The 15,278-nt window shown below is 46.8% G+C and overlaps 1 protein-coding gene across 1 annotated transcript; it reads left to right on the top strand.

The window, feature by feature from the left end:
• The first annotated feature begins 1,175 nt into the window (after positions 1 to 1,175).
• LOC118773237 (mitochondrial poly(A) polymerase) lies at positions 1,176 to 12,696 on the top strand. Its single transcript, XM_036522081.1, has 8 exons — positions 1,176 to 1,358; positions 1,626 to 1,859; positions 2,420 to 2,644; positions 4,669 to 4,880; positions 7,357 to 7,583; positions 8,096 to 8,188; positions 8,323 to 8,396; positions 11,849 to 12,696. The coding sequence occupies exons 1-8, from the start codon at positions 1,176 to 1,178 to the stop codon at positions 12,221 to 12,223; spliced, it is 1,623 nt and encodes a 540-aa protein (XP_036377974.1). The 3' UTR covers positions 12,224 to 12,696.
• The last annotated feature ends 2,582 nt before the right edge of the window (positions 12,697 to 15,278 follow it).

The following is a 15,278-nucleotide window of genomic DNA, read 5'->3' as shown; positions in this document are numbered from 1 at the left end:
CCCCCTGCCCTGCAGGTTTTAGATCTCTCCCTGCTCCAACACAGCTGATTCAAATGATCCACTCGTTATGAACTCCTGAAGCTGCTTAATAACAAACTGATCATTTGAATCAGCTGTGTTGGAGCAGGGAGAGATCTAAAACCTGCAGGGCAGGGGGTACTCCAGGAGAGGTTTGAGAAACGCTGGGTTAGCTAGTATCAGGGAACAGCGAGTAGAAAATCGACCAGTTTTCGCAAATTGAAACTCATTTTCCACACTCACCGCTTGCCGTAGTTTAACAGAATACGCATGCGCAATAACGTCTTCTGTGAGCAACAATGGCGGCCTCCGTAGGGGTGTGCAGGTTACACATTACTGGCCGGGGAAGCCTTCTGGGGAATTTGCAGAAAAACTATTTTTCTTCCCGAAGAAAACTTGGATCGAGAACTGTTGCTGAAAAACTAGAAACTACACTCAATAAAGATGAATTCGGTACGTCTGACCCGGACTAGAAATCTACACTGTGTCAGATAGTCTGATAGCTGTCGAGCTAGCAGAGCTATAGGAAGCTAGCACGCTAGTTAGCCTGCCAAGCCATACACACATGCTCATGCAACTGACAAGACATCCAAGAGGTGCAGCTAACCGAATGTGGACACGTTACGTTCTGCACTTGTTGCTATTGTGGATAACTGACCATACCTAATTAGTTAGTTAGCGTTATCCGATTGTCTCACACGCTGAGTAGGAGACAGGCCATACAGAGATGACTGTATTCTGTATGGCTAGGAAGCCTCAATCCTGGTTTCTTATGACATGTCAATAATAGCTAGTTAGCTACAGTAATATGCAGAAGAAAGATGGTTAGACTCTTTAGCTAAAACAACACTGATTTATGTCTTTGAGTAGTCTGACATAAGACACAAGGAGCAGGACTCGCAACCGAAAGGTTGCTGGTTCGATTCCCCACAGGGGCACAGCTGCTGTACCTTTGGGCATGATACTTGACTCATAGTTGCCTCAGTAAATATCCACCTGTATAAATGGGTAACATTGTAAAAACCTGTAACCTATGTAAGTCAGTCTGGTTAAGAGCGTCTGCTAAATGCCAATAATGTACTGTTATTTAAGTCTTGAATGGCTAACTAGCTATTTGGCTGCTACAGACGTAACGGTGGGGTGGGCTGTGCAATGTCATGTTTTCCCTTCTAGAATCGAAGGATGAAAGGAAATCCTTTTACACGCTCCAAGAGGAGAGGCGAGAGCAGGCAGAGAGATCAGTTCTCATCAGCTGTCCCCCGACAATCAACGAAAAAAAGTTCTTGAAGCACCTGTCCAGACATGGAGACATCAACAACTGCTTCTTTTATGAAAGCTTTGTAAGTACCTACAGTATTGCAAGTCGTGGGTGGCGGGTAGTGCTCTGTGTTCGTGGCTGTCGCTCGCTATCTGTCAAAGTAGTTAATAGCGCAATGGAAGCTCAATTCTATGCTAGTGGTACTCCGTAACCTATGTATCAGAATCACCACGATAAGTAGCGTGCTGGTCAGACTTTGTGAATGAACCAGTGGAACTAACGTAATAATTGATTAGGTGTCGCGCGATGCTGTGGAAGGTCACGTTGCTCCTATCGTTCTTCGTTTCAGGGCACGTACGCGGTGGTGGAATTTTCTGACAAGGACTGCGTAGCATCGCTCAAAGATGGGACCAGAATTCCCAGCACCCAGCACGAATCCACTGTGCCTTTCAAAACCAGACTGCTTTCTGTAAAGACTAACCATCTAGGAGACCAATCGAAAACCCAGCCGTCAATACAGTGCCTAAAACAGACTACCATCGGCATCAATGACCTCGTTCAGAAGCTGTCTAAAGAGGATAGTGTAAGTGCTTTGTCGCTAGTGTCACTCCTTTAACAGCAACTCATGAAATTACACAAGACTAAGAACACTGATAATGGGTCTGAGTATCATACTAACAATGGTCTATCTCTAATAATCTGTATTTTCTTTAAAAACTACCAGTTAGTACAGGTGGTGTGCTTGGTTAGTGTTGCACCAAAAGATCAATGCCATTTTTTGCATCACATTATTGTCATTTAGTAGACCCACTTATCCAAAGCAGCTAATATGGGTTACAGTTTTATCCATTTGTACAGCTGGGTATTTACTGTGGCAGTTGTAGGGTTAAGTACCTCGCCCAAGGGTACAACAGCAGTGTGGAATTGAACCAGCAACCTTTCAGCTACAAGCACTGCTCCTTTCCACTACACCACGCTGCTCCTTTCCACTACACCACACTGCTGCCTGAATACATTTTAGGAATGTGTCGTGACAACTGGCATGGCAGATATATTGTCCAGTTGTTTTGATTCAGGTTCAGTAGTTCCGGCGTTATAAAATGAACAGGGCTAATATTCTTTTCCTGTTCTTTTTGATCTCAGATAGACCAACAGTTATACTCCCTTATGGAAGAATACCAGCTGACAGAAGAGAACATCCGCCTTCGGTTCCTAGTCTGTTCCTTACTGAAAGACATTGCTGCAGCATACTTCCCAGAATGCATTGTAAGGCCTTTCGGCTCATCGGTCAATGGTTTCGGGAAGCTAGGGTGTGATCTCGATATGTTCTTGGATCTGGATACCATAAGCGGAAGGAATCTAAAGCAGGTAAATATCACTTGATTTTTTCATAAAGATGTTTCTTCATCAGTTGCCTTGATGGATCTCATTCACAGAGCATTATACTCATATTAAATTTGCATCCAAAAAGGAGGAACAAGCTTAGTTGTACATTATTGACCTCTCAAACTAGCATCTGGAGAGGGCAGATGTATGTGAGATTTTGTCTAAGATGACACTATGGCTTTATGAAAGGCATTATGCTCTAAGTGTGTTTATATGAGCCTGTTTTTTTTTTTTTGGGTTATGATGTGAATGTCTGCAGATGACAAGGTGGACCCTAATGACAAGTCTGCATATCTGGTCAATGTTCAGTATTATACCTTTTTCAACTTACTATAATACGGCAATCTAAAATGTAGTTTCCATTATCACTGTGATGTTTACACATTTTCACACTTGCATAGTGTATGTCACGTATCATACCACGTATGCATCATAGTGTGGCCCACTCAGATTTTTTTTATTTTAACTACTTTATGTAATTTTTGAACATTGAGTGTTAAAAGGGGCTTAACTTTATTCTAACAGTGAAGTGTACAGTACATTGCATGCAGTTATAGTTTGCATGCAATTACATTTTCTGACGTTGCTTTCAGGAAAGCTTCCTGGGATAGCAAGGAATACAGTGTTAAAATGAAGAATTAAATTGAAAGCTGTCAGAACCTGTACTTCCTGTACACTTCCTGTACTTTGTTTGTTTAAGTTTACAGCCAGTAAAATGAAAACCAATTCAGAATCCCTTATCACTTAAGTAGATGATATAATTTCCTCTTCTGCTGTCTGGATACTGGTAGAAAGCTGGTGCAGGATGTATAATCAGGATGTGTAATCAGTGTACCCCATTCCTTGGTTACTTTATGTCGAGGTAAATGGGTGATTAAGATGAGCTCACCTGTGTGCACTCAATGCGGATATCTGTCTGTAAATCTCTCTCACACGCATACGTGTTGCCTTTAATTTACTTATTATATAGCCGCTCAAACAGGAATTCCCAGCTCTTTCGTAGTACGTTTACTGTAGCTGCCCATTTTACAGTGGGGGCAGCTATAGTGCGTGGTAAATAACTGGCGTATTTCATTTTGTGTCAGCATAGGGGTGTTGTGCGTATGTATTTCTTAATATGCACCAGTCTTTCCTTTGCAGTTCACTCTCAAATTTCAACCTGTATAGGATGCTTTGTGTCAAAGGTACTGTCAAAATGATTTTCCATGTGAAATTCATTTTTTTTTCATGGTGTAAATGTGGGGAAAAAATCATTAGCTGCATGGTATTTTCTGAAAATCTGTATGAAAGTCAGTCTAGATCTCACCAGAAACTGACATACAGTAAGACAGGCAAAATGCGGGCTTGTTCAGCGCTGCAGCTGGCTGGAATTTTTCCTCTTTTGTTTACCATTGAAAGACGAGCGGCCTCTGGTGGTGCATTGCCACAAAACCGGCAGCATTTCACATTGTAATGGTTTCATAACACCTGTAATGCTTGGAGTGGAGGACATCTCAGGGCACGGGTAAAGTCCCAAATTACTGAAATCATTTCCTTTTGAAAGCAGGCCCCATTTACCCAGGCAGTTTGTTTATGTGTGTTAATGAGATGATGGGGACGTGTGAGAAGGATTGCAGGTGCTGCTGCGTGCCCCTCTGCGCAAACATCCTGCTTTTTGCCATGTCTTTCACCTGTCTGTTGACATTGGCCTTACAGAGCTTATCTAGTCATTATTACGGTGGTTCTAGAAATGTCCACCTTTTACAGTTTTAAGCCATTTGCTCTAGGGTACCTCAGCAGTGTACCACTTACACACTTTGATGGATAGATGGATAAATAATACTTTATTGATCCAAAAAGGAAATTGGCTAGTTTCCTTTGGTTTTCCAAACGTTCGGTTTATAAGAACTGATCCTTTCCACTGTGCCACGCTGCTGCCTTGGAATCGTGCTTCCTGGGCTAAAGACCCAGGTGCCGTGCTCCGCGGTGTCAGTGTCCCCACTCAGCCGTGTGCTTCTGCGCCCCAGCCAGGGGGCGGGTTCTCCCTGGAGTACCAGATGAAGAGGATGCCGTCGGAGAGGGCGGCCACCCAGAGCGTGCTGAGCGTGATCGGGGAGTGCGTGGACCAGTTCGGACCCGGCTGCGTCGGGGTGCAGAAGATCCTGAACGCCCGCTGCCCGCTGGTTCGCTTCTCCCACCAGCCCTCGGGCTTCCAGTGTGACCTCACCGCCAACAACAGGTACGGCGCCGACCCGAAAAATCCTGGCCCATAACCAGCTTAGGTTCCATGATCAGCACCCCCTGACGCACCTGATTTGGCTGAGCTAGGACACTGGAAGAATCCCAGGCCACAACTTGGGAGACTTCTCCAGGAGTGCGGAAAGATTCATGTCAAGTCAGTCAATGATTTGTTTGTAAGCAGAAGATTAGATAAACTCATAACAGCCTTTAACAGCCCAGGTCCCGCTTCGCCCTGTGATTAGCACCCTTGAAATGCTGGAATCAACTAAGTTAGGACGCTGACTGAACCCCAGGGCACAACATGTACATTTACATTTATTCGTTTGGCAGACGCTTTTATCCAAAGCGACTTACGTAGGTTACAGGTTTTTACAATGTCATCCATTTATACAGCTGGATATTTACTGAGGCAATTGTGGGTTAAGTAACTTGTCCAAGGGTACAGCAGCAGTGTCCCAGTGGGGATTGAACCGGCAACCTTTCGGTTCCGAGTCCTGCTCCTTAACCACTATGCTACGCTGCCGCCCTGCAGACATCTCCAAGGACACAGTGATGCACATCAGGCCTGCAGTGAGGTTGAGTGTTATTTGCAAGCAGGAGTTGAGTGATAAAGTTATAGACTCGCATTCTTTAGGCCCCACTTATAATGCGGCAAATGACAGAGATACAAGTGCAATCGCAAATAGACAACCCCCCGCAGCTTTAATGCGTCGTTGACACGTTGTGCTGGTATTGGGTCCCTTTCAGATTGGGCTGGGATACATGTAGGCAACCCAAAACTGTATGCAGGACCTTTGCAGAGAGGGTGATCAGAAACTGCAGATATTCGCCCCCGCGTCACCATCGACCACTACAATGGAAACATTGTCGCTGGCCCCCCTTTGAAGTCGACAGAGAAACTCAGACTGACGCAAACGAGCCAAGCGTGATGCCTTCCTGTTGAGGGTAAAAAAGCAGAACAGCCTCTGGTGGCAAATGACAGAGCCTGCAGCTCAGGGGATGCTAAAGGTTAGCTCCTGAAACCGTCAGGGCTACTGGCGTGCCGCTGGGGGGAGGGGAGTAGGGAGGCGTTAAGCGTGCATGCTAACCGACGGTTTTGGTTTTGCCCTGAAGGTTCAGAAACTGCAGAGCACGCTAGAGGTGAGAGCAAGAGAGACAGACTAGTATCACTTCTGTTTTTTTTTTTTTCCGCACACGGCCGGATGGATGCCTGGGCCTCTAATTATAACCCGAATATGTCACAGAGACTGAGCTGGCAACCTTTAGAAACTCACTTGACAGTTTCTGAGGAAATCAGGTTTTGAAGGGCACGGTCTCAGAGAGGGGAATTCTCAGTTGCTAATATAAATCAACCCCTCTCTTCTGAACTACTGTCGGTCAAAGTGTCAGTTAGGAAACCTGCTGTAAGACAAATGAAATGTGTATTACGGCAGATTCTAATCGTGAGATGTAACTTGTCTTTGTGTAGAAACTGGGTAAAGGTCGACCCCTTGTGGTCATTCCATGCAACAGTCTCCTGCAACAATTGTTTTATGAATAGGTCTGCTGGCGGTTGATAATTCACTCACCACTGACACTTACCTTTAAGATGTAATTGCTTTTAAATCTCAAATAAGCTGTTCAATATGGTTGTCAAGAACAGATAAAGCTAATTTCTGAGGTTTTCTGCCTTGTTGAAACTGTTGTTGTTTCAACTGTCATTAAGTTGACATGTCTACAGTAATGCACAGGTGCAGTTAAAGTGTTGTTGAAGGATTCTACACATCATTACAGGAAATTTAAGTATCTTTGATGGCTAATATGATCAATTTTAATGGAGTTCATATCAGAAATACAGCAGAACAACCTTCCCCCAGAACAGCTGAAAATGTTTCAGCACTACAGAAGATACTTAATGGATTTAATGTACATTTTTAATATAAAACCATTAAGACAATATCACATGATCCAAAATAAACATCAGATCCATTTAAAAATTATCTAACTACACCAAGTTGAAAGTTTTTTCTCTCACTTAAGCTATTTTGAAACAGAACAAACCATTAACCAGTCATTATCATTAAGGCCTTATGACCATTCAGTCTCCCCAATGAGTGGTTATCTATTTTAGATGTTAACTATATATGCCCAAGCTTCAAACCCCATGGCAATCTTTTAACCTTGTTAATGATATTGGCCGTCTGATGTATCTGTAACTTCTTGGACAATTTTCTCCTGATAACTCTTATCTCTCTGATGTTGTAATCTGTTTTACCCCACGTCATTATGCAATTTTAAATGCTGTCAAAAGATATTATTTTTCTGTGCAAGCGAAACGTAGGAATAGGATGTCCTAACATAACAAAGTCAACCCCATCAGCTGGTCAAATATTTAAAGTGCTGACTCACACAGTGGGGGTCATGTTGCTGCCAGGGACACCTGTGTTTCCTGCTTCCTTAGAGTCACCTGCGCGCATCTCTCCTCGTGCCCACAGGGTGGCGATGAAGAGCTCCGAGCTGCTGTACCTGTACGGGGCACTGGACGGGAGGGTGCGGGCGATGGTGTTCAGCCTGCGGTGCTGGGCCCGGGTTCACGGCCTCACCAGCGCCATCGCCGGCGCCTGGCTCACCAACTTCTCCCTCACCGTCATGGTCATCTTCTTCCTCCAGAGGCGGAGCCCCTCGGTGCTGCCCACTCTGGACCGGCTCCGGGACCTCGCAGGTACCGGCCCGACCCACCCCACACCGTCCCCGGGGGTTCTTATCCAACCTTAATTCAAGGTCTGTTGAGATAAGGCATCCCTTTCCTCACTGGTAATGCAGCAAGTCCTTGGCTGGAGAGAGACCTTTGGCGCCCTCTAGCCATGTCATGCTGCACTGCAGTCACTGGTGTCCTGATCAGTTTTTTCACTTTGTTGGGAAGGGAACTACCACTCAAAAGCAATCAGGGCTCATAAGGAGACACCATCAGACGCCGTGCCAACAGCGCATTGAAGGCCTGGTCACCCTTTGCCATAAACTTTGCAGAGCAAGACATTCATATAAATGACCTCTTCATCTGGTTTGACTGCCTTTGATGCATTCAGAGAGACTAGCAAACCCAAATTCACAGAGGTGCTCCTTCTTCTGTGCCTGTCCTTATGGTCTCTGCCCCACTTGTGTTACTGTATAGGGTGTGGAATTCGAACTTATTCAAAAGGTATAAGATATGCTCTTCATGTCTCCCTCCTCAAGGACCCCTGGATAAATGTGTCATCGAGGGGAACGACTGCACTTTTGTCAGCGACTTCAGCAAGATCAAACTTGAAAAAAACACAGAAACTTTAGGTGAGGGACTTCAGATTGTGTTTTTGACACGGATACTTTCCTGCAATTGTCAATGGAATTTTGATGCATTAATGTAATATTGAATTAATGTGAGGTTTTTTTTTTTGTCTCCCCGTCTCTCTGTGGCCAAACAGAACATCTTCTGCAGGAGTTCTTTGAATTTTATGGCAACTTTGCTTTCAGCAGGCTGTCCATCAACATCAGGAAGGTAAGCTCCAGGCGGGAGAGGGGAGCTGACTCAGAGGGGCTGTGGCCCCATAGGTCAGACACCTCTACTCTGAGTATGGGCTGTGTCATTTTCCAGGTGTGACAAAGAGTCCGTAGCGGCACAGCGCGGTTGGTTTTGTTCAGCAACGGCTCGTCGTGTCACCGCTGCATTAGTGTCCTTTAGTGTCTCCCTTGGAGCCTTTCAGCTACTGGTTGTCATCGGTGACGGATGTGGCACCCCTCTAATCAGCATTACCTCTTCTGTAGTGCACTATATGATTGGTTTCATGAAAAGGACCCATCAGCGTCTGGGGTGAGTGTATCAGAGGAATGCGGTAAAGAAGCTGGCCAACGCTGCTCACAGAACAGCCAGAAGGAAACGAACCAGCGAAAAGCACACGAGTTAACGAGAGAGTCAGCTCGAGTGCAGCCACAGCACAGCTGCTCAAATGGACTCCTACTCTCAGGCTGCACCTGTATTTAGCATGTCTTTAATTAGGCCGATGTGGCTTATTAACCACTTGCTGGTTCACACACAATTACAATGACAATGAGAACTAGACAGTGGACAGCTGACGGTTAACAGTTGTGTGTTTAACCTGTTAGAGTGCACTTTTATGAAATGAGTTCTGTTATTGGAAAAAGGAGCAACTGTTTAGACAGGCGTCCTTATCAGAAAGCTCACGTAACATTTAAATAATCACAGTGAAACGGGTTTGGGGACAGGTGAAGGCTCCGCCTGCACAGGTGCGCTCAGAGGATTCCTGTGCAGATCTGGGAGCCTATCGGGGAGTTGAGCGTGGAATTGCCATTGCCAGGGCAACTGTAAACTGTGGACCCAGAGCCTCAAACCCTTCGGCTCTTTAGTGCCTCTGCAGTCACGGAATATCCACAGTCAACGGCAGTCTCAGTTCAGCCTTCCGCAGCCCGGTGTGATGGGGGAATGCACACAGTCCTCGAGCTCCGGATCGTGAGATGTGTTTTGCAGGAGGTTTCCCCCTGAATTTGGAACATTATAGCTGAATCACAGGCCTGCACAGTGGAAGCCTCTCTCCTGGGCCCACTTCGTATTTTACTGCTTTAGTGTGATGTCATAATAGGGGCATCCTGCTGCACTGCCTGGACAGCCCATCCCTTCATCTCCACGCTGTCTCTGTGCTCTACCTGTAATGTCTGGCTCTGCCATCGGCGGAAGAGGACCAGCCTGTCTTTGCCTTTCATTTTGACATAGCTCCAAAATGGACCTCTGGATAGGAGCACACAGGCATGTGGGATGGTTCAATGAGGAAAAAAAAACCCAGTGAACGTTTTGTATGGACCAATGGTTTTTTTATCAGCCCTGTAAAGCTCATTGAGATGGGCCCAAAACACACACACACACACACACAAACACACTTTGACTGGGGTTCACTTTCCAATATGGTTTGACTTTTTTTCCAGATAACATCAAATCAATTTCAGGCTCCATATTCATGTTAACTGGTCAGATTAAATTAAATGGCAGTGATTTCTTTGTCAGAGAACAGCCCTGAGTGACCGTTAATACTTGAAATGTAGTTACCCACTCATGAAAGCAAGTCTTCTTTCTCTAGATGTTAAGGGGAGAGCACATACAATGCTTGTGTGTGTATGTTCCTGCCCGTTGCACCTCATGTCGAACTCTACCCCTAGATTCAATAAACAGTTGTCCTTGACTTTGATCTACAAATGGATTCCAGTGCTACTTTTTGAAACTAGATTTTTTTTTTTTTTATCTCATTCATTTTTTGTGATTGCTCTCCCAACTTTGTTTGTGAATTTAAAAAGTGTGACTTGCATTTAATCGTGAGTCCGTTTAGGCAAACGTACACAACACCCGCAGTGATGAGGATAATTCTCTCTGGTCCTTAAGGCTTAAGGATGTCACACTGGCTTGTTATCTCTTAATTCCTTTAGTGAAACAGTGGTAAGTACTGCGGGCCGTGGATTCCTTGCATTGAGGTAACCATATTGCTATGGCTCCCTTCTGTAGGGGTTGTAGTGAGTGGGATTCTCTCCAATACACAGAGCTCCTCTGGACTGGTAGGGTTCTGTGCACTGTGTGTTGACATGCATGTCATTCATCCTGTTATGTATATTAAATTACATTTCTGTATTTCGTAGACCGCAGCAGAAAGAAGTGGAGAATGGATCATTATTCCTCTGGCTGTGACCCTGTTTTTCTCATAGCTTCTCTCTGCGTACTCGACTGTAGGAACGAGGGGCCGCTGCCCATAGTTCAGGACTCTGACATCTTCTCGGCTTTTCTCATGTGGAGCCCATAGTGCCTCAATGGGGCCTTGTTTGCTGTCTTCAAAGTCCAATCACTGTAGCGTTGGTCCCTACTGAGCCACTGTGCTTTGATGGGGGCCAGGTCTTGAGACCTCCATTTGCAGAGCCTGCGTGGAGTTGCGTGGAAGCTTTTTGGGGTGATTACTTATTGGGAAATAATGAAGCCTGTGTGTGATATTATGTGGTGGACCACAGGTCAGACCTGGAGTCAGTTACTTCATTTGCCCCTTTAAAAAAAAGTGAAATGAAAAATGATTGTGTCCTTTGTGGTATGACTTTTGCCTGTATGCATTTTTTGTGTAGTTGAGCCTAAAAACAGCCCAGTTGTTCATTTAGCCGGGTTGAGGTGAAGGCTTGACCCAGTCCGCCGCGAGCACTGTGGGTTCTGTGAGAAAGCCAGAGAGGCGTGACGGTGGCTCCGGGTGCGAGCGGGAGACGTAGCAGCAATGCCTCCGGCACCCGGGCCGGTTACGTGGCACCGCCACCTGCTAAAGTCAGACGGCGGGCAGTCGTCAGGGCGACGGTGCCAGGACGCTGCGGGGCGGTGTGCTGTGATTTATGCGGTGCGGTGAAGCGGGACGGGTCCTGCTTCCTGTGTCTCAGAATGCTCACTCATCCTGGCCTCCAAACGAGGGCACCTGTCCCAAGCCTAAGGGTGCACTGTGGGGGGTGGCGGAGTGTAGGGTCATAACAGCAGTGTGGTGCAGTGATAAGGAGCAGTGCTCATAACCGGGAGGTTGCTGGTTCGATTCCCTGTTGGGGCGCTGCTGCTGTACCGCTGGGCGTGGTACTTAACCCACAATTGCCTCAGTAAATATCCAGCTGTATAAATGGATAAAAATTGGAACTATGTGTGTTGCTCTGGATATGATTGTTTGTTAAATGACAATAATGTAATGCAAAAAAATGCAGTTGATCTTCTGGTGCAACCCAGCACACCACCTGTACTAACTGGTAGTTTTTAAAGAAAACACAGATTATTAGAGACAGACCATTATTTAGTATGGTAGATCCATTATCATGTTAGTTGCTCTGTATGAGAGTGTAAATGACAATAATGTAATGTAATGTAATAGGCTTGAGTATGGGATTTTGGCAGAGGTGTGAGGACAAAAAATGTGTTTTGCTCCCTTCTGTCTGCAGGGAAAGGAGCAGAACAAGCCGGAGTCCTCGCCCCTGTACATCCAGAACCCCTTCGAGCCGACGCTGAACGTCAGCAAGAACGTGAATGCCACGCAGCTGGAGCGCTTCGTCAAGCTGTGCCAGGAGAGCGCCTGGCTGCTCCAGCAGGGCGAGGTGAAGGGGCGGGGCGCCGCGGGGGACACGCCCTGGGGCGTGGCCGCCCTCCTCCTGCCCTCCGTCGGCCAGGCCGCCGGCGTGGCGGGGAGGAAGAAGAGGAAGAGGGAGCCCGCCAGCGAGAGGATCAAGAGCCTGCTGGAGTCGCTGAAGACCAGCAAGGCCGCAGGGAGCGCGGCCTCGGAGGGCGGCAAGAAGAGCGCTTCCACCAAGCCCCGCTAGAGGGCGTCGTTCTGCAGAGGAGCCCGACTGACCCTGCTCCCAGGAGGGGGAAGCCCCCCTGACTAAGTAGAGGGAACAAACACTCTCAGAGAAAGAACAGCACTCTCTGTGCCAAGCACTGTATGCTGGTGCTCAGAACCAGGGGCAAAGACTGTGCTCCCTCTGCCCCACAGTTTTACTGATAGGTGTACATAAAACTGCTACATTAAAATGCACATACATTTTTTTTCATGTTTTCACAATTCAAGTAACAGTTGTTTTTTTTTCAGTTTACATTTATCATGTGTTCTCGCAAGACCTACACGTGAAGATTACAGTTTTAACAACGTCAAACCAGTGTCACTACAGTCATTTCAAAATTCTGTACTTTTTTACCACATGCCAAACACCCATAAGGGATTACTGTTATATTAATTACTGAGATACTTTCACCTAATTGTAATTCTCAGTTGGTAAGAAAGTATATAAAGTTGACCAGCTAATTATCCTCATTGAGTTCAGAAGACTTTTATCAATGTGTTTTTACTCGATCAAAGTATCTACTCAGAAGTGGGTTAAGAATTAGTCATGGTATTGGGGGGAAAAAAAAGCAGTTTTTAAGGCGTTGCTACACTTTCTCTTGAGACCGAAGACACACTGTACAGTACTGTCAGGCTGTTTATTCCCACTGAGCTAAGAGCTCGAATGGAAGACAGTCTGAATGATGGATTGCCTTTTTGTAACTCCTTGTAGGGCTCCAGTTAGGTATGTGTGAAGGCACATTCCCTCCCAGACCAAGTCTGTGTCCTGGTGCTTTCATAGGTTTGGAAAGCTAACAAACATATGTTTAATGCATATATTTGATCAAACAGACCACGTCATCCCTAAAAATGTGCTGTTCTGTGTCCGGGTTCAGTGAATGCACACGTTTTACCTTGATTTCTTCATTACACGTTTCAGTGTGCTAGGGAATCCAGCGTGCGGCCGTGTGGGTGACCACCATTAGCAGCACTGTGTGGTCTCGGAGGCGCTGGTTTTATCGGAGGGTGAGGTGGAGTGCGGGGAGGCGGCTGTTTTTCAGCTCGGGGGGGCCCTCCGGAGTTCACAGGGCGCGAAGGTGTGGAGGATTAACGCTCGCTCTGATATCACAGGAAGCTGGGAGGAAGCTTGGAGGAAGCTGGGAGGAAGCTGGCGGCAGCAGGGTTCGCCCATTACATCACCGCCTTGTGTGGCGTTCATTTGCTGCCCCACGGGAATCCGGGAGCCGAGCGCCTCGCTCTGCTCCTTTTGTTGAGGACGCCGGTGCGCAGTTTGGGTGCTTGTAAGTGTGAGGTAGGCCGGGGGGCGAGGAGGGGGAGTGTTAGGGTTGGGTTAACGGAGTAAGGGGGGATGGGAAAAGCTTCTCCTAATGCATAGCAGTGTGAGCCATTCCAGGTCTTATCAGTAGCAAGTCGGTGTATGGAGCAGAATGCTAACAGGGGCCGGGGTATCAGAAAACTTGGCGCTCCGATTGGCTCCTAGTAAAATCTGGAACGGAACGTTGCTGTGCGCTGGGAGTGCTGTTCCCAGCCCCGTGCTGTGTGCAGAATGTGGGCGGAGACAGTCAGGGGAGAGGACCTCGTCTGCTTCTCTCAGTCGTCCTTCCACGGAGTTGCCTCAGAGCTAGACCGGCAGGTCACCGTGCCGAATCCCGGCTTTGGAGCTGCTGCTCCGGAGCACTTCTCCCAGATGGCTTCAGTAGATGTCCGTCTGTACAGTGGAGTGATATGTAAAAATGAAGACTATGTCAATGAGGTTGTCCACTTAATAAATGCAATAACATAACGGGTCTGGTCACTGGGGCGTGTGGTGCTGCTGGTAGCGGTACCAGCAGTCTCGGCCCGTTCGGACTGTGCTGACAGGAGCGGCGGCACCAGCTCACTCACCAGGACGGAGCGGCGAAACCCTCTGAACCCTCTGAACCCTCTGAACCCTAGCCTCCATTGTTTGAGCAGTGTGTTGTGGCTAGAGTGGGAGTGTAGATGGAGGTGCAGGATTCAGCTGTCAGGAGTGAGGCCATATGTGTATTCATACACACACACACGCTGTACGTTTCCACCAGGGCCCCCGTAGGGGGATGGTGAGTTATGGCTTGCCGTTAAAGATCGTCCCTAGATGATCCACGCATTCCTGTAAATATTGGGGGGGTTGGGGGGGGGGTCGTGACGTGAGGGTCGTGGTCCCATTCCACGTCGCTGACTTTTTCTTGGCACCGATTCGTCTTCCAGAGCCGTAAAGAATTTTAAAAGGTGGTTCAAGGTTTGAAAAAACAGAGGGGGTAACCACACACAAAAAAAACCCAACAGAAATGAAAATGGCGTTGGCTCTTGTTCACGTCGAAATTCCTGTTGAATAAAATGTTTTACGAGCCCTTTTGAAACGGTCATAGAGTAGCGGGGAGGTATAAATTAGCATTTTAAAAGCTTTTGTGTGTTTGTGTTTCTTCCCCCTGTTTTTGTTTGAAGAGAATATGCATATGGAGGAGGAAAATATTTTGTTAAATCTCTTATCTCTCGCATTGGCTTTTCTTTTGCATTCCTTGAGAAACAATGGGATACATGCGGTTCAGAAAGCCTACCTCTCCGGGTTGTACCGTTTACAAACAAAAATGCTGTACTTCTTGGGAAGGCAATATCGGTTTGCTTCCTCTGTACAGTTCCACGAATTGTCTCGGCGGCATTGTGCCAGTGCATTAGCTGGGACTTCCGCAGCAGGAGAACCTTTTAGATTCTCAAACTCGTGTTTTTTTCCCCGTTAACTGATTTATTCTTTAAGGAGAGGGTAACCCCCCCCCCCCCCCCCCCCAGCCGGCCACTGTGAAGGACGGACAGAACTCTTAAACTCTGCCATACAGGTCAAAGGTCACCAGGCTTTAAATCCAGTGATTCTAGCACAGTGGAATAAGGGTAGGCTCTCCAGTGCTTTGCTGATGATGAAAAGTCCTTTGCCTGATGTGACAAAAATCCCTGCATGAAAACTGAGTTTCTAGTGAGGGGTGGCAGTGTAGCATAGTGGTGAGGAGCAGGGCTCATAACCA

The sequence above is a fragment of the Megalops cyprinoides genome, chromosome 2 (assembly GCF_013368585.1).
Source record: "Megalops cyprinoides isolate fMegCyp1 chromosome 2, fMegCyp1.pri, whole genome shotgun sequence".
Classification (NCBI taxonomy): domain Eukaryota; kingdom Metazoa; phylum Chordata; class Actinopteri; order Elopiformes; family Megalopidae; genus Megalops; species Megalops cyprinoides.
The sequence above is the reverse complement of the archived record's forward strand: the minus strand, read 5'-3'. Positions and strand labels throughout refer to the sequence as shown.

Coding starts and splice junctions, on each gene's coding strand:
- LOC118773237 (XM_036522081.1), top strand. CDS start 1,176: ATGTTTTCCCTTCTAGAATCGAAGGATGAAAGGAAATCCTTTTACACG. Junction 8,189..8,322: donor AAAAAACACAGAAACTTTAG/GTGAGGGACTTC, acceptor GTGGCCAAACAG/AACATCTTCTGCAGGAGTTC. Junction 8,397..11,848: donor TGTCCATCAACATCAGGAAG/GTAAGCTCCAGG, acceptor TTCTGTCTGCAG/GGAAAGGAGCAGAACAAGCC.